Consider the following 26,836-nt stretch of genomic DNA (forward strand, 5'->3'; position numbering starts at 1 on the left):
AGCACTCTACTCGCTGTGCCACTTGACCTGCTGGACAATCACATTTTACAGCATTTCCCAAATCTGAATTGTTGATTGAAATGCTTTTCATTTGATGATTGCCATTGTTCCACAAAACCTTGGTGGCTTGTAGTTCTTCCAGGTAGAAAAGGGGTCACCAGACTCGGTGAAATGTATGGGTTTAGGAATCTGGGATGATGTCAGGCTTGGAGTCACTTGATCTACCCTTTAATGAAGTGTTAGGCCAGCCCTTGAAAAGGGGGGATGAATGCCTTTCATCATACGGGTTACAGAATTCAAGATTTGGTGAGAGGAGCCTGGCAATACTAACCTTTTTTTCTCTCAGGATCTAAAAAAGACTTAAGCCTATGAAATAAAAGTGGCCACATCCCATTGTTTTTCTGCTATTTTGATCACATCAACGTCAGGGCCGTGGAGGGGGCATTCAAAATGTAAGATGCTCACTCTGCGTGAGCGCCAGTGCCCTTTTTTGTTCAGCTCTATAGCGATTCTAACTCAGCAATTATTTTTTATTCATGGGCATAAAGTTAGTTTTGGAGGCTGGCAAGGATCAATCGGTTAGTTTGGTGACTTTAAGAGAGCGTTTTGGAAGGCACAGCATAAATTGCCAGTAGAATCTGCTTGTGAAACTGTGTTTTCCCCATGTCATTATCTGGCAGTGACATATGGCTTGTCTTCTCAGGTCCAGTGCCATCAATGTGGTGAAGATTCTTCGCGTCCTGCGTGTCCTGAGACCACTGAGGGCCATCAACAGAGCCAAAGGGCTGAAGGTAAGTACATCTGTTTCAAGAGTAAAGAAAGCCATCTCGGCAAATTCCCCTCAGCTGTACTCAAAGCCCACCTATCACCGGTGCTTTGTGCTCAGGGGAGGAGTGTCACTTCTCGGTGTACAGTTTCTTAGGGCTCTGACTGCCACACACGTCTATCAGACTATGCACAGACCACGGACTGAGGGATAGAAAATAGATAATAGATAAAGGTAAACCAGGATAATTGTCATTGTTCAAGTAATGCATGGTACACATTGAAGTTTCTGAAAGTTAGAACCATGAGTGATTTATGTTCACTGTCGCTGATGGGGGTGTAGTACCAGAATGTCTACTACTGAGTGATGTGTTTACATGTTAATAAAACCGATACCAGTACAGTTCTCTCTGACACCCCAGTTCTCTATTTATGTAACATTTTACTACCACAGCGTTTTGTTTGTTTACACAAGACTCTGACATCCCAGTGTTCTGACTTGATCTGCCCAAGATCAAAACACTCACACGAAGCTTGACCGTTTCATAATTTATTTTACACTTTCACTGCTAAAATATGGTTGGACATATAAAAAGTGGAATTTCAGTGCTTGTCACTGCAAATGCTCTCACGCGAGTAGGTGTAGTCCTGACCCCATTCACCCACCCATGTAGTGTCAGTTGGCCAATGCCAATCTACCTGTCTGCAATGCAGCCTACACATAGATATGCGTGAAGAACTGGCTGTGGGCTTCTCACTCCAAAGGCCAGTCCGTTTCCCTACAAACGAGTACATCTTGTGATATAGGAATTTGCCTGCGGGGAATGGCAAGTTCAGGATGTGAGCCACAGTTCACACTTTGCATTCTGCAGCCTTAGGCCTTTGTAAACTGGCCCCATTGGGTTTGCCTACCATTCTAGCTACTAAAGAGTTCAATGACATTACACAGAAATAGGAGGTGGCTTGCTCTCCAATAGCGCATGGCTCTTCAGAAGCTTGCCACAACCTCAGAGAGTTCCTCTAGAATATCCCCAATGCTCAAATATGTTTGAATTATGTTGAATAAGTTCGAATAACCAAAAGGATTTGCAGCATTGTCTCTGAGCCTATTTTCTATTGTGAAATGTGATCAAATATTTGATCTTATACACACATTTTACAAATTAGTACCTTAAAAAGAAAAACGATTACACATTATGCATAACATAAAAAGAAGTGTAAATACATTTCATAAAATGTTGTCTTCTTAGCCTTTTCTCTGAAGTCTTCAATTCCTTGTATGTTTCCAGCCCCTAAAAATATTAGCCTTCCATCCAGTGCATTCTGTTAAGTAGGTACCAAAGTTCAGCGAATGGAAGGAGCGTCTCTACTTTAAGGCTAATGGGGTCCTTGTTTCGCCAGATCCTGTAAGGTTAATGTCCCAGTATTATTTTATGTTGATTTGACAATGTACCAGCAATTGGAACAACTTTCACCTTTATTTAAGCAGGAAAGTACGTTACCCCATCTTTACGTTCTCTTGCTAATTTTGATGGAAATAATTTATAATAATTTCTCGTTGGCATTGTAAACATCAGAACAGCCATCTCAAGATTCCACGCTAATGCCAACGGACCAGTCATTCTGCTCTTGGTAGAGTTTGCTGTCAAGAAAAGACTGCACCAAGAAACATAGCTACCAGTTCATATGCAGATGCCTTTTGAGGGCTTGCCTAAAGGCACGAGGCATTGTTGAGAGCTCCAGTAAAGCAGATTTTCTTCAATCAGCTTGAAACCCCAGGGGACAGAGAACTGTAGGTTGTGTTCATGGTCAAACAAAAGAACACCCTTTAGCCCAGATCTACGTTCCCATATTGGGAAAGAAGGTATTATTATTAGCGGCAGTAATACTTGACCTTCCGACTCAATTGGTTGTGGATATTGTAGTTCCCTATTTTGATCAGTGGGTGCTTCGAGTGAACCAAATACATTTTAGAACAGCTAACTACCCTGGAGAGGTGAAGCATACAACCTCGTCCTTGTATTCCCCAGTCAATTCCTGGGAAAAAGAAGGACTTCCGTTAGGAAACCGTGTTTGGGACCGGGAAACCTAAAAACATCATTTTGATATAATGTAGGCTACTGGGTCAAGTCCAGAAAAAGAGCCTGGAACAGGAGGCCAAGTCTTTGGGAAAGGGTATGTGATGAATCCTGCAGAGTCACCACATAACCCAGCCGGATGTCTCCTCCCATGTGTCAGGGTCCGGCTTAACTGATTTCCACAGGAGCTGATGCTGGCCCTACAGACCCTCACCAGGAGTTCACCTCTCAACCCTGAAGTATAAGCTGAGCTCAGAACCCCAACAAAGGGAAAGGGGAATTTGGAGAAAATAACAAAGGAGACACTGCAGCCCTGCAACCTTCTGGTAGGCTCTGGTATCTGTAGTAATCAAATACACTTGGTTACTTATATGTTAATATAAACTTCTTTTCTAATATTATTCTAAAACAAACTCTAGCTTCTTTACCTCCTAAACCTCAGTAAAAGACTTAGAGGCTAATTATCTGTGTGGAATATCTTGTCATTTATTATCTTGCTGGTGAATATAGTTTCAAGTAATTCAAGTCTCTTTAGAATCCTAAAGTAATGACCGTTGCAAGCACCTTACAGACTTAGATATTCTTCTTGCTTTTTTAAGTTCATTTAACTCTATAAAGTTTGAGTTTTAAATGCTTTTGTAAAATGCAGTCTTTCTCTGAAGTATTGAATTCCATTTGCATAAAGTTACATTAAAAAGAAACTCATTAACTTTCTTGAATGCTGCTTTCCTTCTGCGTGTGAATCATTTTCTTTTTTACACATACAAACGTATCGATTCTTTCTTGACAAGCGTGTGCGATAAACACGTGAAATCACCAGACGTGAAGGATGGTCCTCGCGTTTAAAATACACACGCGCAAATTAACCAAACACACGCGCATGAAAATACGTGCACGTGCTAAAAAACAACTCGCGCTAGTTAAAGTGGACTCGCGCTCTATCGTTACCGAACACACGCGGTTATACGAAATGTAAAGCACGTAAAAATAGTACACGCATTCAGAACAACTCGCGCTTAGTTAAAAATGGACTCGCGCTCTATCACAACCCAACACGCGCTTTATCACGCAACGTTTCTCACGTTAAAGTTGTGCACGCGCTAAAATCCACTCGCGCATTTCGTTTGGACACGCGCTCTATCGCTCTGAATACCCGCGCACTCCCATATAAACGCCAACGACGTCACGTGAACTCGCGCACGCGTTAAACAGTCTTGAAATACATTACACGTAGTTAACAAACTTTAAACTTGAGCGCACAGTCTACAAACTTGTTTCCTTATAGTAACTTAACTGTAAAATGTCTTTTTTCTCAGTAAACTTTAAAACTTGTTAACTCTTTAAGTTTTATTATGAAAAATGAAAGTTCACTGTGAAAATCTTAAAGCCTTTAAAAAGAACGATCCCACCTCATGCCTTGTTCACTCTTGCTCAGCCAACGATTTTCTTACTTCTTTGGTAAATCTTCTGAACTCTGACAAGGCCTTATTTATGGAGCTTAACTAATGTACAACCAGCCACTAATTTCAATGGATGAAAGGCAGTTTAGAATCTTGCTCACCTCACAAGAATCAAACCCATTGTCCTATCCACCAATCAGGCAAACCAAACATACAATTGTTCCTCCAACCAATCAGACTAAGTTTCTTTCTCTCCATCTTGACTTGGGCAAGCACAATGTCAATTCTATGTACAAACTCTTTCTGACCACTACTCAGCCAATTCTATCCACATACTCTTTCTGATTACTAATCCAGCCAGCCCTGACACCATGTGGCCAGGGGCAGGCAGCCGCTACCTGATCCTGACCCTGGGGGTGGTATCAGGAGGGTGGATCACATGGGAGGCGATGGCTATCAGGAGGAAGTGATGAATCCCTTGGGAGAGACACAGTATTCAACCTCCTACGGGGATGAAAACCTTATAATTCCCAAATACCTAATGGCATGCTGTCATTGTGCAAGTCCCACATTTGAAATTGCCCAAACAACGTGCTATGAAAAGTCATTTTATCAGATTAAAATGTGTACTGTGGGAGTTCAGGAATTACATCTGACATCCTCGAACTATAATGATTCTGTTTTGGGTAAAGGTCTTTGCACCAATGTTAAGTCACAAACCGTTTCTATAACATTCCCGAAGTCTAACAATTCTCATCTTACCACATGCTGGCAACCAAATAAATGTCAAAGGATTAATACCACTGTGGCCTTCAAGGCCCATAATGCATCTGGTACTGGGACGAGGAAGAGGGATTCAGGGTTAATGAAGATCAGAACTGTCATTGAACATAATGAGTGCTCTAGTTGTAGTGTGAGGCACCTGAGCAGGAGATTAAATCCCATAATGAATTACACCTGGGAGAAGAAGCTAAAAGAGTAGTGGAGGCAGCTGACGGTCGGAACGCAGGGTTTGCTGTGAAAGCAAAAGGAGCGCCAGCTGAAGCCGATGCGGGAGAACCCATGTGGCAGTGCGGAGAGAGCGCAGCAGGAAGCAGGGTTGTGGAAGGCTGCGGGAAGGGGAACCCAGCCGCATGGGAGATGAACTACCAACACGACGTGAACCGCTCTGATGAAGAAGTGGAAGTGGAGACCCCACTGAGCTGTCAGACCTCCAACCAAGGGCCATGCAGACCACTACACCTAGGCAGGAGCTGGCCGCAGAAGCAGCAGAAAGTCAAAGGTCCACTGCAGAGTAGCAGAGATGCCAAAGAAGACTGGTAAGTTGGTCTGATACAAAAGGTGACCCCAGGGCACTCTGAACAGTACAATGGGTCATGCCCAATAGATTTGAATACCAAACATATAATGTGCAGAGACAGCAAGGGCCCAATTACCCTTTCAAGGGGCACCTATTTGGGGAAACCTCTAAGCCGCATTGCCAACAGCCAAGAGATTGTGAACAAGAAGTTGTAAGGAGGCAACCTGGGAGCAATCCTCCTCTTTCAGGATACCAGTTCGGGGAAGCCTGTAAACCACTTTGCCAAGAACCAAGAAACTATAAAAAGAGACAACCTGTTTTCAGCCCTCCTCACCAAGGATGCTGGTGGGGACAACTCTGGAACACATATTGCCACTGAAATTACTTGTAGTTGTAGGAGTTTTACTTCCTGGCAGGAGAGTGAACCAGGAAAGGGACTGTTAGTAGTTAGTCCTGGCAGGTGGGTATACCAGGAGAAAAGAAGATGTATTAAAGCAGTGTGGCAGTGGCAAAGAGGTGTGGTGGAAATAAGTTATTCACTTTGCTATCATTTTGGCAAACTGTGGCATCATCAAAGGTAGGTGTTGTGCTATCCTAACAAGAATATTACAACTGAAGAATAACTGTGATGTGCTAATAATTGTTTTGCATCCTGAAGAAAACCACTGTCTTGGTTTATGAACTTGTGTTTTGAAGGAGAGACTTTGGCCTTTACAAGAAGGATATTGTAGAAGATAACAATTGCAGAGTAGAAGGATGCAGTGGAGGGAAAAGATATTTTGTATTAAACTGAACAGAACTTTGCTGAAACCAAACTTTATTAAGAATACTTGTGAATTGATCGAGGTGAAGAGAGTTTAACCCTGGTCATAAGGAGTACTTGTCAAGTCCGGCTCACCCAAATCCGCAGGAGCTGTCGATCCCACGGAACCTCTATGGTTGTTCCCAACTCAACCCTGGTTTCTACAGCTCAGTCGGCAACCCCAGGGAAGGGAAAGGGGTAACAGATAAAATAATAAATACTAGACACTCCTCATTCCTGGTTTCCTGGAATGAAACCGGCTGTGGGAATAGAACAAACTCGACATTAGTTGTACATGTCATTTAAATTCTTCTTTACCAACATTTACGTCCCCCTACAATTATCACAGTTTACCTGTTTTGCCCCTGCCTTAAGCTAAGAGGGTTTGTTGAGAGATTCTGGAGCTCTCTGTTTTGCATAGCAACATTGAATTGCAAAACAACTTTGAATTCTTTTCTTCTTTGCATTTTATAGTTCCTTTTTTCCCTAAGCTAACTATCCCTAACTTCTGGAACTCCAAAGTCTCAATTGTTCAAAAGAAAACTGTTTTTAAAACTTTAATCTGAGGTCTTCCTTCACTTTTCAGATGATCTCACTCCTCAATCTGGAAAGTAGCTATTCTGCGCAAGCGCACTCATTCTTTTTGAAGCCTTCTCCCCCGGGAACTGAAATGGACTGAAAGCTTTGTTCGTCTTAACGCATGCACGAAGCTAAATTGCAATAAAGCCTTCTCTCTGGAATCGAAATGGGCTGAAAGCTTTGTGAATCCTAACTCATGTGCAAAGCTAGGTTGCCACAACACCTCTCTCTCTCGTGCGCCGTACAAGCAATCTTGCATCCCTGCTGTTTGCTTTTTGTTCCGTTCGTCGGAACAGGGTAGCTTTGAACACTACCGCTGCGTTTGAGGAAATCTGTTATGAAGGACACACGCGCGCGAGCTCTGTTTCAATAATTTTCAAGATAAGAGCGTCGCTCGCCACCAGGTTCTGTACTTTCACGCTGCCGCTTGCCTAGAAAAGTCTTAACTGATAAACTTTTAACTATTAACAGTTTAAATGCAAACGCTGCTGCTGAAGTTCAATGGCAAATGCTATTGTAGTTTAAGTATTTACAGCTTCTAGTTTTGTGTCCAAACATCGTTGCATAAACTGGTGTGCTCTGACTTGAGCCTTCTGAAATAACGGGATCTTTGACTTCTGTGACAAACTTCTTTCTTCATGCGTTTATCTTAGGGTTCTAGATTTAGGCCTAAAATTTAAGGAGCTAAAGAAAAACATGACTTGTTTAGGATTCACTTGGGATTAAAGGCAGTTAGGATTTTCCAAGTACATTCCAAAGCATTGTTCACTCAGGCAATCTGCTTAGGTCACTCCTTCTCCACCTTTGCTTGGGCATCTTGCATTAACTTTAGTTATTGAAAAGGGAAAAATTAAACAATGCACAAACACTACCTGTAACTTCCCACCTCTAATACTTAGCACTGCCAAAACACCTCCCAATCCTATGAACATCAATTGGACACCTGCTGGACCTGACAGTACCTCCCTCCCCCGCTCCACCAAATCTGCAAAGCCCTGTCTCAGGGCCAGGATTGTGAGGGTGTTTACTGTGAAACTTTTCAATCAAATGAGGTTGCTTCCCATGACCTTTCATCTGGACCATAACCCTTCCAGTCAATTAAATACTGATGGTTCGCCCTAACTCTCCTTGAATCAAGCATGCTCTTAACCTCAAACTCCTCACCATTATTCTCTGTGATTACAGCAGGAGGGGGTTTACCAAACTGCATTCCCTCATGACTTGGTTTAATGAAACTCACATGAAAAGTTGGATGTTTCTTCAAACTAGAGGGTAACCTTAAGCTCACTGTCACAGGATTAATGATCTTCTCCACCTCATATGGTCCAACAAATTGTAGGCTAAACTTTGTTTTCCCTTTCAAGCGTAAGTATTTAGTGGACAACCAAGCCTTTTCCTTACTTAGTACAGTGGACCAATCCAACCGTTTTCATCAGCAAATTGCTTATACTTAAGTTTACTCTTCCAAAGTGCAATCTCAGCTTCCACTAAACTTTCTCTTATGCTCTGAAATCTGTCCTCTACTACTGGGTTAGGACTCGCCTCAGGAACCACCTCTTTCAAAAAGCGTGGATTAAACCCATAGTTATAAATGAAGGGTGAGAGATTAGTTGAGTCCTTTACCTGCATAAACACTTCAAGTGCTTCTGAAGCTCCCGATTCACCTGTTCTGTCTGCCCATTAGTCTGTGGGTGATATCATGAAGACAACTGAACCTCTATTCCCAATTCTTTACAGAAGGCCCTCCAGAATTTTGAACCAAATCGCTTTCCTCGTTCTGACACTATCTGTGTGGGTATACTGTGTAGCTGAACCACCCCTTGCAAGAAGCTTTTAGCTACGTTTTTTGCTGTCACCACTCCTTCCATAGATGTGAAATGTCCAACTTTTGTCAACAGATCCACAACCTCGAACACTGCAGTACAACCCTGATCCTTGGGAAGATCTGCTATGAAATCCATGGAAATTGTATATCCTGGGCTGGGGGTATTGTCAAAGGAGCGAGCATACACAGCGGTTTTCCCCCCACCTGACTTGGATGGGGCACACTCCTCACAAGTCTTAACATGATTCAGTGTATCCTGCCTTAAACCGTCCCACCAAAACTTAGTGTGTACCAACTCGAGAGTTTTATGAAATCTGGGATGCCCAGCTAACTTAGATTGATAATGTTCAATACCACCATTCGGCGTTCTTTATGCACAGAATGGGATTACCATAATAAATGATCTTGGACCCAAATAACCAGACAGACTCAAAGAATATGGAAAAATACAACTTTATTATCAGCTCAATAAAGTAGGGAAACCTAGAGAACAACAAATCGTAGCCCACACACTCTTGATTACATTTTGATTACACAAGGGCTTTATACCTCAATGTGCCTTAGCTATGATGTCATCCTACATGGCAAATAATAAAACCTATTGGACAGAGGCATTGGTTAGGGGAACATATCTACTTAAAGTTTCTATAAATGTTAGTAACATCATTGGCTGCCCCTCTTCTGGCAGACATGCCTTGAACTTCCCTATAACTACGCATAATACAGATTATGGCAGCCGATTGGCCCCTGCAACAATGTATGTTCACCATTGCATAGGCCCTCAGGAATGGTTGGCATACTCCCACAACCTAGGACATTCGGCTCGTTAGCAGCACGTAGGCAAAACGAAACCCGGGTGCAGAGAACAACATCAGACTACTGTCCACTTGCTCAATTAGTCTACCATCTCTCATCAGCCAAACCATCAGCCAAGGCTTCTTCTTTGTACTTGACCTTGCAGAATGTTCTCTTCCCTGGAACATTAAAAGGGAGTTAAGGTACATCGTTATCTTCGCCTGGAGCTTATGAATAGGCCTTGTTTTCTGGTCTTGCACCACGTGTGAAGAGATCATGATTTTGTCCATCTCACATTTCTGTTTAGCGCTATTTGATTCAATTATCATGGGTGTCAAGACTCTCTTTGGCCTCTGGAGACTTGGTTGCTCCATCTCTCATATGCTTTCTGCATCTTTAATTGTTCAATAATTGGTGTTCACAAATGTTTGCTCATTTACTTAATCTAAGAGTCTAAGAGAAATATGTCCTGCACATATCGATTTATCCTCGATGACTCCCTTTGGGTCCTGCAGTTGCTTCTTGCTGGTGTGCAAATCCATTTTCCAGCATCTGTCAATTCTGCAACCCTGGTCCCTCTCCTTCAAGCTTCTTGCTTACTTTTATTCAGAGCTGACGTCCATTTTTTCAACATGGCCGCTTTACCCATCTTATATGTGTTTCTGCGTATATACATTTACTACTCATCTGGTATCTCCTTGTATATATGGTTTTATCTCACTCGTACACATGCATACTTTGTTTCTTCAGTTACATCTTCATTCCTAAGTATTCTTATATCGCTTCTGTGCGTCATCGTATCTTCCCCTAATGACATCACTTTGCACCTATCAGATTACCTTTACATCTATTCAATGATCAGCGGTGTCTGCAAATCTCCTGTTACTACTTTTCAGTTCGAGGGTACATTTGGTACAGTTGTCTGAGTGCATAATGTCTCTCGTGTACTCGATGCAGAATTGCAATAATACCTGGTGTCATGCACAGTATCTTCTTGTTCTTCATCCATGTGTCAGAGGCGAGGGGGTTGGTTCCATCAATGAGGTACACATCTGCTTCTTTCCATTGACATTCCCTCAAAATGTCCTCCCTGAGCATCTCTGCAGGTATATACAATTTGAAATTCATATATGGAAGGCCATTTTCAATTCGTCGTTCTGTGTCCTGCTTCACCCATTCTTCAATCTCAGCTTCTGACATAATCTGTAGAATCCTTCATTGAAACTGATCCTTCTCTTTAGTTACTACAGAAATAAATTGATCTTCAGCAATTACAGGTTCGGGCTTACTGCACAAATCTTTTTCACTGCTAGGAAACTGGAGACAAAGCATCTGCCTTCCCATTTAACCAACCTGGTTTGAAGGTACTCACAAAACCATAATCTGCAAAGAACAATGACAAACGCAATTTTCAAAGGGGTGAATGTTCTAGCAGAATTCAGGAAAAGTACATTCCTATGGTCCGTTAACACTGTCACTGTATGCTTGGTCCCCAACAACAAATGCCTTCATTCCTGAAAAGCCTTCTTAATCGCTGGAAGTTCTCGGTCAGTAATTGTACAATTAGTTTCAGCTGGAAGAAACCTCTTAGACAGGTAGGTAACAGGATGCAATTGTCCCATCTTCGGATGTCTCGGTGAAAGAGCAGCTCCATTGGCAAGATTAGATGCATCAGCTTCCACAAAGAAAGGTTGCAAGGGATCAGGGTGTAAAAGAATCGGGGCTGAAATTAAACTTCCCTTTAACTTCAAAAGGGCCTCCTCAGCCTCTTGCGTCCAACCAAACCTGACTCCTTTCTTAAGAAGTTTAGTTATAGGTGTTACAGTCTGTGAGAAATCTTTAATAAATCTGCGGTAAAAGTTTGCACAAGTAAGGAAGCTTTAAATATCCTTCACAACAGCGGGTGACGGCCACTCCTTAACAGTCTTAACCTTTCAAGAGTCCATCTCCAACCCCTTTGTTGAGATTATAAATCCCCAAAACTCCACTTCCACAGTGTTGAATTGGCTTTTTTCTAATTTTGCAAATAGCTTGTTCTCTCAGTCTCTGTAACACCAACTGAACATGTTCTTTATGTTGCTGAAGATCCTTGGAAAATATAAAAATGTCATAAATGTATACTACAACAACGTCTAAAACCCCTTGCAACACTTCATTGATAAAAAATGGAAATGCTGCTGGCCGAATTACACAGGCCAAAGGGCATAACCTGATACTCAAACAAACCAAACTTGGTACGAAAAGCTGTCTTCCACTCATCACCACGTCGCACTCTAACCAAGTGATAAGCTCCTTGCAAATCTAACTTGGTGAATATCATTGCTCCTTGAATTTGCTCCAACATTACAGAGATTAGAGGTAACAGGTATCTATTCTTGATAGTAATCTTATTCAAAGCTCGAAAGGCAATACAAGTTTGTAATGTTCCTTCGTTCTTAGGGACAAAAAAGAATGGGGATACTGCAGGAGACTGGGAATGTCTAATGAATCCTTTAGCTAGGTGTTCCTGAATGTATTCCTTTAAATGCTCATTCTCTTTTTCCATCAGAGCGTAATTGCAACTGCATGGAATTTGGGCTCCAGGTTCAAGGTCTATTTTACAATCATAATCCCGATGAGGTGGTAATTCATTAGCCTCAGTCTCATCAAAAACATCACTAAAATGACCTTCTACTGGGGAGTGTCAATTAATTCAAAAACAATTTCCTCCCAATGACCCCCTGGAATTTCCATTTCTACAGTTACTATCTCGTGGGTAATGAGACCAGTGGCGTAGCACAAACGTTGGGGGCCCCCGTGCGAGCCATGCTGAGGGCCACCCCAACTTAGCAACAAATCACAGGTCTTGCCACAGTCTGGGTTGTCCTAGATTACCACACTTGCACAATACGCACAACAATGCTGCTGAAGGGGTTCGCCACACACTGCACTAGCAGAAAGCTATATATATATATATATATGTTTTAATGCATTACACAGTACACTTTCAAAGAAAAATTGGCTAAAAAGCTACAGCGTTTGCAATTGTTTTGTAGGGTAACACCAATCCAGAAATCCAATACATGCAAGTCACCAACAGTGCACAGGAACATTAATGCTTTCATTAATGTAATTCTTTGCCATTAAAAACGCCATACCACAATGAATATATGTCCAACTGACTGCACAATGTAGACCAGTCTAGACACGTAATAACATATTACAGTAAAGCATGCCAGGCCACATTTAGACATACCTGGACTGGTTGCACCAAAATGCCAGTCAAAGTAATAACACTTATCTTGGTTGTTTTATCACAGATTCCCCCCCAAAAATATACAATGCCACAGTAAGAAACGGCTAGACTGACAGCACCCAAATGCCAGTCTAGCCAGGTACTTACACTTAGCAGGACTGCTTCATAAGAGATGCTCATTTAAAAAAAGTCGAGCCAAACTAAGAAATGACTAGACTGGCTGCACCAAAATGCATCTCTAGCCACTAATACCACATATCATGCCTGCATAGCCTGGACGTGGATGACCATTACGAGTTATGGTACAATCCCCTGACCACCTCCCCCACACATCCACTCTCCCTCTGACCCCCTTCCCCAACCCCTAAAATCAACTCTGCAGCCTAGAATTACCTCCATGTCCCTCTTCCTTGTCCCAATGCTTACGTATGAGACACCTTGCCTCATAGGTAAGTACTGGAATGAGGAAGAGTGATACTAGGAGTAATGAAGATTACAGGTAACTAAGCCAGGCATTACCTCCATGTCCCGCTACCTAATCCCAGTACTTGTGTATGAGGGAAAGTGCCAGGTGCTAGGTGAAGTTGTAAGATCTGCATATGGTGCTGTGCAAAAATAGCCACACGCATGCAGAATGGCGAGTTCCACGATCTTCTAGAAAATTAAAGGATGTGCTGACACCCAATAATGGAAACTTGGGGAAATGTCTGAAATAGCATGAAATAGCTTGAATCCTCTACGAAGGCAGGAAGGCCTTTCCCACTCAAGTTTATCACAGAAAGCCAATGAACGGGACTCTCTGACAAAAAATAAATGGGGCTTCTTCCAATGTAGGCACAGACCCAGTGTGAACGACAGGGAGAGACCCTCCAGTAGGGTTAAGAAGGCCTTTTGAGGGGTGGGTGCTAAAATGAACTAATCATATAGACACAGGTAGATATAAAGCGACCACCAGTCAAACAGTAGCCATCATGGTCCCCACGAGCTTGGAAAAACTCTCTGTGCAGGACCCAAAGAGGAGCACTCTGTCTAAAAGTGAAGGCTCCCCATCCGAAAACCCAGACCTTTCTGGGGCCAAACTGGCATGAGAAGGTTTACATTTTACAAATCGACTATGCACGTGCATAACCTGTACTGGGGCCAACATTTTCAACTTCACTGAGTGAAGGAAAATGTTGAAAAGGGAAAGATCCAGGATTGCATAATGGTCCATTCTCCATTTCTCCTTGACCATAAAGAATCAGAAGTAGCACTCCCTGGTCTTCCTTCCTTCCATCTGGGAATCTGATCAAGTTCAGCGACAGCCATTTGCACCCTCCTCCTTCAGGGCAGAGGGGAGAGTTTGACTGATAGAGAGGCAGAGGAGGGAGGCGAAAAAGGGAAGGTGGTACAAAATGGACACCACCAGCAAGGTTAAGGCTTTCTGAATAATCTTTCTCCAATTATATAGATGAAGGGCGACCCTCATCCAACTGGGCGCTGAAGGTCATCTTTATAATAAATAATGTCCTGGTCTTGGGGTCACCAGTGTTAGAGATGGAGAAGAAGCCAATGATTATTCACTGCCTCTTTTCTGGTTTGGGATCCAGATGAATGGACCTGCCTGCCCCAACAATACTGGTGGAGGATTGAACAGCTGTAACCCATCGAAAGGAAAACAGAGAACCTTCTCCTGTGCTTCAGGGAACAGTTTGATGCTGTGCCATAATCCATCTGCCACAGTTGCCATGCCACAAGCTGAAATGTTAGTGTGGCTAGCCACTGACCCCAACTCATCCAGCACCATCTGCATTACATCTGCAGGACCGGTCAGAAATGGTTCCGTTTTAGTCCTGAGGCAAACAAACAACAATAATTCTGATGTTTGGAGTTGCACACCACCAAGATGGATGAACTATGTTTGGTGACAGGGGGAATTGAGTCAGTGGATGGGCAGCCTATAGGTCCACGGTATGAATTGAAAAGTTGTTACGTGGGCAGTATTGGTACCTGGTGTACACAGCCTTCGTCTTCACACACCTAGAGCGTCAGTGGTTGGGGGATAATGTGAGCGCACATGCAGGTACTTTTCAATAGTGTAGGTTGTAATGTTCATATTTTTATGGTGATAAGCGTAATACATCTGGTACATATGTTACAGTATCAGCACCCTCAGGACTGTACCGTTCAATAACTTAATGGCTTGTGGTGGCAGAACTCTAACCTGTGGCTCAGCAGCCACTGAGGATGGGTCCCATGGCTGGATTTAGAGAGCCTGGTAGATGTATTGAATATCAGAGGAGGACTCAGCCAGTAAGGTCACACCAGACACCTCAGTCATAGGCTCGGACCAAGGCCACCAAAACAGCACTTTATGCCAAGCCCCAGAACAGTCAACAGCGGAATGAAGCCTCTGTAGCACATCAGAATGGCCCCCATTAGGCTGCGGAACGACACCAGAGAAAGAGGGAGGAGAGCCCTTCCTGCAAGGTTAGTGCATTGGGAGCGTGTTACCCCTGCGGGGTTCATGTGGAAAAAGAACGGAAGGCTTAGCGTTCATGAAATCTAGTTGCTATTCCAGAGGTTTGGGCTAAAAGAGGTCCTACCAACGGCACAGGCGAGCCTAAAGGGAAGAGACAAAAGTGTGTCTCGGGGTACACAGAGGGCCGAAGAGAATATGTTGCACAAACCAGGCGATTTGGGTCAACGACAGAAAAAGGTATTGCGCAAGATGGACATCGCAAGTGTGAGGCATGAAGATAAGAACGTGCGGCTGCCCTATTTGCCCCCTTTCTGTCCGCCCGGAGAAAGGGGTCAGTGGCTGGTAGTCGGGGTGTCCTACGGGTGAGGTTCAGCATGCAGATGTGTCCAGTGCATCTGCCACAGCTCTTCTTCCTTCTGCACAGAGTGCTCCAGGCCCATTCCTGTAGGGGTGACACCCTGCAAGTATGGAGCAAGGGGAATAGGACGTATGCAATATGAAAAGCAGAAATAGTGTAACTTCAAGGCGGGCACCATTGTCATCCATTTGTGGAATGCTCAACAGATGGGACAATACAAATCTTCAAATACCTGCAATTGGAATAAAGGAGAGTTGTTGCACTAGATGCCATTTGTGAAATTGCAATACAGAAGTGGTAATCACGGAGTGATCTGTTTTCACGCTGGTGAAATGTGCAAAAGGGTTTGTTCACCTCACTTGGTGGATTATAAATTGTCAACTATTATTGGTTCTTTTGAGGGAAATAAGAATCCCAAATCACTCATTCAGGATGTTTGGGATGCTTTACCGGAAAACTGGCAGTGAAATGTGAAACACAAGCGTTCACAGAATCCTTCATTATTTCGTGTGGCTGTCAACATACTCATAGTGGTTGCTTGCGGATCGTTCAGAATGAAATCTGGATCAAAATGGGCCTGTGTCAGTTTCTGATGAAGAACCTTGCCCAGATCCAGCGCTCAAGCCTTACTATTGCTTCCTGCCACAGATTTCCAGTGTAACTATGATCTGGTTTGCAATGACAGAGAGAGCACATCATGCGGGTGATAAGTCTGTGAGATCACTTCATGTGCCCTGTTTCACAACTCTTGTGAACTTACAGGGCTAAGGTCGAGGGTACACACGGTTGGACGCAGCCCCCTCACTTTTTTCAGAGGATGGACTCAGTCCCACCCAGCTAAAATGAGAAGCATTGAGCCCTCCCTTGAATTTATGAATTAAAGCCAACAATGGGGATTGAACTGCAGTCAGTTAAAATGAGAAGCATTGAGCCCTCCCTTGAATTTATGAATTAAAGCCAACAATGGGGATTGAACTGCAGTCGTCGGGTTTACAGAGCAGACACTTCACCACTGCACTATATAACCTGATCCGAAACAACAACCAACGAAGGAGAGGTGAAATATTTCATCTCGGTACTGCAAGTTCCAGGGAAAACATTTCTATTGGTTCTTGGAGTTTAAAACATGGACACCTTTTAACGTTTTCAAAAACACTATTAGAAGAAAATAGCCTCTCTTGGTTTTGTATGTGTGTGTTGATTTTAGGATAGGCAAATGGCATTTGTCCTGTGCAATTTGGCTGGTTATGCAAAGCCAATTTAATGAAATGTGCATATTTCACCTTGATATGCAAAATGTTGGTGACGTCACATCCCATTGCGTTTGTTGATGAGTCCCCCCACTTTTATTTTTGGGACTTGCGCATGTGCATTGGTTTGCATGCGCGTGCCTCTTCATGCTGATTTTAAACACAAGGAACTAGGCTCATTTCCAAGAATCCCACAGTAAACATAACTGTGAGAGATGATCCCTTCTTGATTGAGTTGGATCCCACACAACTAACATTCATTTGCAAACTGTCTGTGAAGGATATTCTCTTGGCTCAAGAAACTTGAGCTTCGAATAATTAACAGCAGTAGCAACAATATGGCATGCATGGGACATCACCTCACTGGCAGCCAGTGAACACCCCTCTACCTCATTTCATTTTGTCAGTCTCCTTTGAATGAAATAGTGCATGCTATTAGAAAATGCTTCCTTATCCAACTCCAAGCCTCCAGGGCCGGATCCATGCTGGATTTCAGGATCCCTACATTAATATTCATGAGATAAATTTGCATACAATGATTCTAAATATATGCATGTTTCTTGAGGGATATCCAGAAAACCCATCAGGATTCCGGCCAACGAGGCCTGGGTGTTGGACATCCCTCGTCATTATCTGTGCACTTAGGTTATGGAAGATTGAGTGTATCCTGAAGCCGGCTTGTTTAGGGATGTCACTGTAATGCCACTGACCTTATGTGCCCTCTCTCTTCTTACAGCATGTTGTACAGTGCGTCTTTGTGGCCATACGTACCATCGGGAACATTGTGATTGTCACCACCTTGCTGCAGTTCATGTTCGCCTGCATCGGAGTCCAACTCTTCAAGGTAATCGGTGTGGCTTTGGTCCACTGTATTGTGGGGGCCCATTTTATTCATCTGCTATGGGACCATCTGGTTGGGGGACAGAGGATAACGACCTTTGTATGTTTAGTGAAAAGTCTGGGTTTGCTGGAATATTATAGCTACACAAAAGTTAAGAGCCCCGAGTGCATTAGGATCTTTCGTAATTCACTGCTTGTGTCATGATGGAATCCAGACACCCTAACAGAACTGCGGGCAAAGCACAAGAGCATAGTGCATAATGGTAGGATGGCATTTGTTTCCAATTTCTTAACATTAAGTTCATGTTGAAGTCTTTGGGGGGCCATTTTAAATAAACCCCCACACTCGACGTTTGCAGCGGGCAATTATAAATGTGTAGATTTAATGTGTTTAGCAGTTGCAAAGCAGCCATTCACCCATACCCGTTTGTTTCTTAATTCTAGCTGTAATGTATCCCTTTGAGGGTCAGCCATTCGTTCTTTTAAAAAAATGTTGATTATTAAACCGCTTATTCATTTGGCAAGGTGCAATGAGGAGGAGAATTTAAGAGTCGAGGACAGCGAGTAATGTCAGTGCCACTTAAAGACCAACCTTCTGAGCTGTAGGTCTCAGGGATTGTGAAAATAGGTATTTAAAGGCCTATTTGTAGCCCCTGTGTGCCGCATTCCTGGGTGCCATTATTTCAGATTCAGGCTTGCTATGCATATTCATCCTTATCTGGGTCCAGGAAGGACAGGAAAGGATGGATTAATTATTATTAACACATGTGTAGCCTGCAGATAGCTTCAATGTCCCATGTTATTTTACAAGCAGTCAAACATACAGACATGGACATGGATTCTCGACAGTTCACACAGAGCAGCCGGACCTTCTGGTCCCACATTAATTCATAGCAAACAGACCAATGGCTACCTGCAAACTGGTCCAGGAAAGCAATCTGAACTGGCATATCAAACAAATGCAACATGAACATGAGCAAACATGATGGACCATATCACGACATTAGAAGAAATACCTATTCACCAATATACAACAGATGGCATAAATAAATAATGACAACAGGTAATAAGAGATTTCAACATGTATCCACATAATTCAGAAACGGTCATGCCAACAAATAGTGCCAGACTGTCTTAAATAACGCTGGATACGTATGATCATGTGTCAAGGTGGGTAAGTATCTCAGTAGAGTGCAATCTGTCTGATAAGAGACCCCATTATTGCATTGTCTACTTTGTATCATGTTGTCATGTTCCATTGTGGCCCAGGTAATCCTGTCAGCTATCCATGCCGAGGGAGTAGGGACACAAACCAAGAGCTGCCTCTGGGCTCTAGGTGGCTTGTTCAGCTTTGTCACTCCCTTGCTGTCATGCACATGAAAGTCTCCCCCTACTTTGCCCTGCTGGCCTGGAATTACTACTCCACCTTCCACCCTACTCCTCCCTCACTTTGTTCGTACTGATCCCTTTGAAAATTGTCAGATACATAGGTTACTTCAATGATTATGTATTCAAATGTATAAATATCAACATAGCAGTGTTAAGGGGACAATCAAACGGGTATTGGGTCACATACAACTCACCACCCATCATATATTTTAACTGATGTATCATTTTTAACATTTGTCATTATTGCGGGTGAGTTAAGAGTGAACTGTGCCTCTTGTGTGTCCGAGTACATGTTCCATTATTGGTATTTTATGACTTTTGCCACTTTGACTTTGGAAAATTGTGTTTTATGTGTGGCCATACCATCAATATTGTACTTTAACATCAGTACTTCATCAACTTTTGTAACCTTAACTGTATTTAAAGAACCTCTTTTTTTCTAAATTGTCTCCCGAAGGCGCATGGATGAAGTGTGACTACTATAAGCATAGATGCTGTTGTATCGGCAAATGCATAGAGAGTGTATGGTGCAAACAGAGACCATAGTGCAAAGAGGTAATCAACAGAGCGTGGATGCTGGGATACATAGGTTTGCATATGTTGGTTGTCTTACAGCGTCTCTAGGTGTTGTCAGAAGGACACAGACATGGGCAACACCACCACAGACTGTACTGAAGTTCAAGAAGAGGGGTTTTATTAGAGTCTTTTTACTACCAGTGATTGAGAATAAACCATAAACCAAAGTTAACCACAATTATATCCCAATTCTTCAGTAATGAATTCCTCCTCCCTTTTTTTCAAAGCTGTATTTACATTTTCATAGGGTTGATACATGACTACTCATTAGCTTCATGGTAGCAACGACTTTTCTGACCAGCTTGAATTACAGGCAAGCATTGCCTAGTCTGCTCCCAACACCCCCTCTATGCTTATAAGCCTAGTACACAACTTAAGAACTTATCAACCCCCAACTTTATACTCCCACCCCTCCCTGTCCACCCCCACCCCAGAACAATATGGTCCAGTTCTGCGTTGTCTGCTCCTGTGGTGCTCATGAGCGTTGTTATGTCGGGCTGCATGTTTCCGAGCATCTCTCTATGACCGCCATTCCGGGGCCAGAGTTTTAGGTCAGGAGTGCCCTTCATAGTCTTGGTCTGAAGGGTTGGGCTTCTCTATCCTTGATGAACTCTATAAAGGGGTCCTATATTGGTAGAAATTGTTGGTATTTCCCTTCCTTTAACGCTCCCACTTTCTCCATGGCCAATATGTTCCATATCTTGACCCACCAGCATGCAGTTATGGGGCCTTCCGCATTTTTCCAACTTTGGGCTAGGGTCACTCTTGCCGCCATTAATAATTGAGTGATGAGGGCTGCCGTATTTCTGGACACCAGATACACCCCTTCTACTACTGCTCCTAGTAGTTCCTCCTCCCTTTTTTTACCCATGCAGGCTCAAAAAGTCTCTGGCCAGGATGTCCTTGCTCCCGAAAGTTGTCCTGATCCTTTTATTGTCAAATGTTAATCGCACATTAGTCCATCATGGACCTCTCTTCATCGTCTCTTTGATGATGAGGCTCTTTTGCTCACTTTCCGTTGTCCATACTTCCTTGTATCTAATTCGTATCTAGCACACAAGCTGGCTGTCATGCAACGTTGAGCTGTCATGAAAATATGGTGAGCGTCTGGTGGAGGTTGCTGCTCTTTGGCCCCCACTATGAGTTTTGTTGTCATGTAACCTCCTCAACATTCTCTAAATGCTCATTCCTCATCCCACTATGCCCCAGCCACAAAACAATGTATGCTGTCACACTTCCTTTCAGGGGCCCTACCTTTGTCTCTAGAGGAATTCCTATTTTCTTCCACGCTCCTTGTGTTCACTCTCCCCTCCACTAGCTGCCAATCCTTTCAACTTATCCACTTTCACCTGTTCTGGTCATGTTTCACTGTCCTCCTCTTTCACCTTCTCTTGCACCAAAGGCTCTTTTCTGCCACCAACTCTTTCTATAGTCCACCTTATCCTGCAGAACCACCTCTTCCTGCACCTCCTCCTCCTCCACCACCTCCTACTGTGCCACCAACTCCTCCTGCACTTCCGACTCCTCTGCTCGACCTCTCGCTGCTCAGATACTCCAAATTCCCAGACCTAACTGTTTCTTGCACAGGGTTTTATGGGGGTTTCTCCACTCTTCCTGGGACTGGCCTTTTGGCTAAGACCTATAGCTATGTGTGATAAACCTTCTGGCTTGTGGGTTGGTTACTATGCCTGGGTGGGCTGCACCGAGGTGCATTAGTGTTCATTTTCCCTTCCTCCTTTCTCCTCTGGACTGAGCCTTTGACAGTCTGGTCCACAATCTCGTATTTCATAGGCTTGTGCATGTGTGGCTGAAAGTTGACATCAAGCTCCACGAGTGGCGCTTGTGGAATCAGCATCTTTTCCGCGGTCTCTGGCTCACGCAACTCTGGTGCAGCAAACTTGTTCTGAGGGCATTACATCTGGGTAAACCTCTATAAGCCCAAATATCGCTGGTCATGCTTTACCAGGCCTGCACATTTCTTTGTCTAATCATGAGTCTGATTCTGTAAAGGCTCAGAAGTGGTTGTGTATGCCATGTGGCGGTCCCAGGACCCCGGTGGTGTGGGTAGGACCAGGGGATTCTCACCATACTGCCCCCGGAACTCACATAGCATAGCGGCTGGTAGGGCTCGGCCCCCTGAGTGGCCCCTGCACACACACCAAGGACCAAGCAGCGGACACTGCCACAGTGTCTAAAATGTAGATTTATACAGAGGCTGCGTGCACATGAGTTGTGGGAGTAAGTGTGGGCACGTAATATATTTCCACAGGTCCATAGTTATAATCTCTCTGTTTCATTGTGTGGAAGATGTCCTTGTGTCTGAAGTTACATCATCATCATTTTGTTGTGGGCCACATGGTTTGTTTTCCTTAAACTTGAAATGTTGCTAACCTTTATATATTTTTTTAAACCGTTTTTTCTATGAAATGGTTGAATCTATTTGACCAGATCTGTGTGCATGTCAACAATAGCAAACATTAAGCTTCCCAACCTGGAAAATTAAGTTTTAATCCATAAAACGCCTCCTCCTGATCAATCTTTGATTTTTCATGGTTTGTCTCTGAAATTACTACACCAATTTTCACAATTTTGAAGCATGCTCAGGTCTGTGTGCATACAAAAAATAGTGGATGTCAATGATTTCGAAAAATAATATCTCCAAAGGGCCTGCCGTTACCCTCTTAAAAAGACTGGTAAACGAAAATAGTTGTGAATTATGAAATCCTGGATCACCGTCCGCCACATTTCACATGAGCAAATGCCATGGAGAATGCTTTTAAGTTTGGCCCAGCATTTCAAAAGTTACATAATATATTAAAAATAAATAACATAACCTATGTTTTTAAATGCAGTGAAGGCTACAAAAAGTCAACTCTATAAAGATTGGGAATGCCAGCGTTAAAGTACAAACATTTATTCATCAAACAACTTACACTACAGCAAAACTTCACAAAGCTAACTTAAGAATAGTATTCACATAACATATCTATATAACGATTGCTCTGAAGTTATGCAATAAAGTTCTCCCAGCTTGCAGAAATGAGGAAAATTATTGTGCTTCTAATTCATGATTTATACAAACTGCATATCCGGTCAGCTTTCCCTAGTTGTGTTGGCCGTCAATGGCTTTTACTGGCATGACTGGCTGCTCTCCCCTAAACCTCAGTGTACAGAATTCCTGGGTATAAAGACCCTAGGGTAAAGATCCACTATTGATAGTAAATATGAAAAAAAATCGAGTCTCCAGCAACAACAAAATGCCTGCTTAATCCATGCAAGAGGCTATCAAAGAGCTGTTTGGCGAAAAAAGTACTGCTTCCACTGGAGAATCCATGAATCACCAAATCCTCAAAACAAGTTTTCCCGAATGTAGTTACAAAACTGCCCAATCCCACTCAAGAGGTATCCTGACCCTAATTCTAACCAAAATCTTTCATCCTAACCGCTAGCCTTACCATAACCCTTAAACTGATGCTAAACCTGCCAATCACAAGCCCTCCATCTCCCCCTTAACACTAACGCATACCCTATCAGCACTGCACTTTAAGCTAGATTTTGCTCATCAACCATTTCACTGCAAAGGTATTTTCACTACACCTTTTACACTGACTATATTTTCGTTGGCAACATTTTCAATGGATACTGTATAGATACGAGCCTGCTCTAACTGGTCGACCAAGATTTGCAATCTTTTGCAGAGGGGTCTTACATTGTTTTCCTAGAAGAATCTTGGGCTTTAACCCATTAATTTAAGTCAGGTTTATTCACCAGCTACCCAAGGCCCAAGGGGCCAGGAGATTGCAGGGTCATTGATTTTGTATCTCTTGATTGATGGAATATTCTCCCCTCTTTCCAGGGTAGTTATATCCACTTCTTAGTAGTATCTTTTTCGGATGTAATTATATTGTTTGTTTCTATTGTTACAGTTTGAGTTCATTGACTTTGTATTTCGGATTTCGTCAATTTCACTGGGACAAGTTCCTCCAATTACATAATGAGTCCTGTTAGGCCTCCTGGTCTTCCTGTTCTCACTGTTAGCTCTCCTATCACGCTGGAACATCTCTGGGGCCTGCGGTTGCTTGGGACCTTCTCTCTCGCTGAGCTTCTGCTCCAGTTCATTCTTGTGGGCGTCTATCTCTCTGGCTCTTTTTTGTTCAGCGTTCTGGTGTCCCTTCGGGGAAACCGGTGCAGTGGCTCATCCCTCAGCGGGATTGGTGTCCGCATAGTTAGTTGGGTAGCCTGCCCACTACGACATACTTGTGGTCGCGCCACCAACATGTTTCTAGCTCCTCTACTTTTTGTTAGTCACCAATTCTGCACACTGGCTCCCCAGCATCTGCTGCTCTCATCCAGAGCAGTTCTGAACTTGCTGGGCTCTGCTGCTCTCCTCAGCACCACCTGTCGCCTGTGTTACGCTATCATGGGGCCTCCCTTGCTGGAGTATCCACCTCTCTCTTCTGCCTTGGCATGTCCTTTCTCTTAAACCTCTTTGTTGCAGTGAATTGGAGGTGTCCTTAAAGAGACAGATTCTGTTCCTTGATCATAATATGATATGATAGTTTATTTATATCGTGCCCATACACAAGTGTTTCAGGGCGCAACGAGGCAAGGGAGGGGTACAAGGGAAAATACAAACAATAAGAACAAAGCAATCTTACTAGGCTCAGTGACATTGAGAACACGCAAGTGCAAGGGAGAGGGAAGTGGGGGAAGTGCAAGGGGAGGGGAGGAGTGGAAAGTGCAGGAAGCAAGTGTTAAAAATAATACATAACAACAAAACAAGTGCATTCGGCAAGTGCCAATATAAGAGCGGATACGAGTGTCAGATAAGTGCCGGTAGGGGACTGTAGGGTTGCAGATAAAAGACCCAAGTGCAAAGGTAGCCAATGAGGCAGTGCAGGTAAGTGGATGGGTGGGCAGGGATCTGGACCCGGATACAGAGGGTAAACCAGAAGCCCAAAGTCAGAGAAGGACAGATCACCAGAGATGGGGAAGAGAGAAGGCAGACAGTATATGTCAACGTTACTTTAGTCACAGCTTCTGAATGTATTGCTTTTAGGCATCTCAAAAAGTCCCATTTATGCCATAATGGGGAATTGCTTAGGGAGTTCCTTAGAGGAACGGGAGCCCTTGTTCCCAAAGAGGGAGGCTCTCCCAGTGATGTCCCACTTGCCCAGACCCCTGAGGAGGGCATTGCAGAGCAGGTTCACCTCTCTAGCCTCAAAGGGAGAGGCTCCCCCTTAGGGAGAAGGGACACATTCCCTCAATTTGTCAAAGGATCCACAACTGGAAATTATATTTTAAGCCCTATGCGCCTGATTATCAGTTTGGCAGTATTACCTCTGGCAAATAGCACCAAACTCATTTACAGTTACTGCAATCAGTAAGTACTGGGCAACCTGAAAGGTCTGCATGATTCCATGTCATGCAGACTTTTCCATTGTCACCCATCTTGGAGTCCCATCGCTCAGGTAATTATGGCATATTATACTTACCGCATGTGGAAGTAATACATGCAGTGATGCTGAAGTGTGAAGGTAGACACCCCCACACAAAATTAAGGGTACAAAGAGTTTTGGATCTGAAACTTGAAGGCCCAATGCAATGTATCAAAATATTTCTCATCCTGGCACCTATTTTCTGCATGTTTCTTTGCTTTTTCTGGAGGTAGAAAACTGAAAAAGACTTAACTGAAGCACTGCTACAGCATTTTTGCCTGTGGTGGGTGAAATATACTGGTTTTGGACATGGAAAATGTTTAACAGCGCCTAAATCCTTCCTCCTTCTCACAGTCCTCCAGATGTCCTCCAGATGTCCCTTCTGCACACACAAAACCGGATATACCGTTGCTGCCTGGGGAACCCGTGCACAGGGTTCGGAAAGGCACTCACCTATAACTTGAATCCAATAGTATCTCTGGTTTCACCTACCCCAAGTAGGAAGGCATAAGCCAACTATTTTAGGCTTTCCTTCTTTGGACAGGTGAAAGCATGCAGGCTGGCACAGGTAAAATGTATTTGTGGAAATGGAGTGTCATTTCTAAAACGAGGCTCTCCAGCGTGGTGCCACAGGCACGTGCCTTTGATGTTAAACGTTGTGATGTTGCTTCTTGTAATGTTACATTTGTTGATGTCACTCGCCATGATGTCAGTCCCGGTGGCATCACCTACCTCAAAGATTGTTTCCTAAGGAGAGCCTGAAACCTAGTCAACACAGAGAAACATTGTTCGGCTCTTGCGCAATCATCGGAAACATCACTTGAGCCTCGTGAAAGATATCCTGCTGATGCATTTCTTTGCATGCCATTTTCGGGTTTAATACCCAAACATTGCAGCCTTCTTACAGCTTGTTCCTCTATCCAGTTATTGGTCTCTGCCTATCACAGTATGTTAGACAGCAGAATAGCCAGTGACAATATGGTTTGGGCTCCTCGCAGTACGAGCTTCCCAGTTATCCGCTGTCATATCTAAACAACTCATTCGTCACTCATTCCAGGGCTTGGCTTCTGGGAGGGGAGCACCGCTGGAACTGTCAGTGCTCATTACTCTTACCCAAAGAATAACTGCCAGCATCTTCCCTGGAGTCCATGGGATACTGAACTGCTGTAAACGCAGGTCCCGGCCAAGCCACAGAGGCCGTGGTTGTTCGCCACATGAAGCAAAGTCCCCCGGGAGGCAGGGGCAAATGTTAATTGTCATAGGCATTCACTGTGCCTGTTTTGATTACAAAAACTTAACTCTTATCGCTGAAGGAATAAACGAGATTCCTGGCACTAAAATTGGCAATTTTTGTTCTTCAAAAGATCTTGAACAGTAGCAGAGGTTGGTGTGGTACTGGCCCTAGTAGGTTATTCAGAAAGACTCTGTGTGGTCCTTACATCTTTAGCTATACTTAAGAATGGCTAAACCCTACTAACCTATCCCACCCTTGCCCCCAGCCGCTAAGAGAAAAATGTGGGCCTAACTTGTCTACCCGCTGAACACAAAAATCAGGATGCCTGTCGTTCAGCCTGTCTAAAATGAATATAAGCACAATTTATATACAATGAGTTTCACTTGAAATAACGTACAGCTTTTTTAAAACTTGTTTTGAAAGCCCCTGTTGACTTTAATATTTAATGGGTGGGCAAGGCCTGCATTACATTAAAAAAAAGACTCATGGTTTATCAGTATGATTGTAAACG

The 26,836-nt window shown here is 43.4% G+C and overlaps 1 protein-coding gene across 8 annotated transcripts in view; it reads left to right on the forward strand.

The window, feature by feature from the left end:
- CACNA1C (calcium voltage-gated channel subunit alpha1 C) overlaps positions 1-26,836 on the forward strand; it is a 2,322,072-nt gene that overhangs the window by 1,146,810 nt on the left and 1,148,426 nt on the right. For all 8 annotated transcript variants that reach the window (XM_069628642.1, XM_069628646.1, XM_069628641.1 and 5 more), the window contains exons 23-24: positions 704-791; positions 17,585-17,692. In XM_069628642.1, the coding sequence (XP_069484743.1) occupies positions 704-791; positions 17,585-17,692 (196 nt within the window). The remainder of the gene's footprint in view (positions 1-703; positions 792-17,584; positions 17,693-26,836) is intronic.

Source organism: Ambystoma mexicanum, chromosome 12 (assembly GCF_040938575.1).
Source record: "Ambystoma mexicanum isolate Mex_15411 chromosome 12, UKY_AmexF1_1, whole genome shotgun sequence".
NCBI lineage: Eukaryota > Metazoa > Chordata > Amphibia > Caudata > Ambystomatidae > Ambystoma > Ambystoma mexicanum.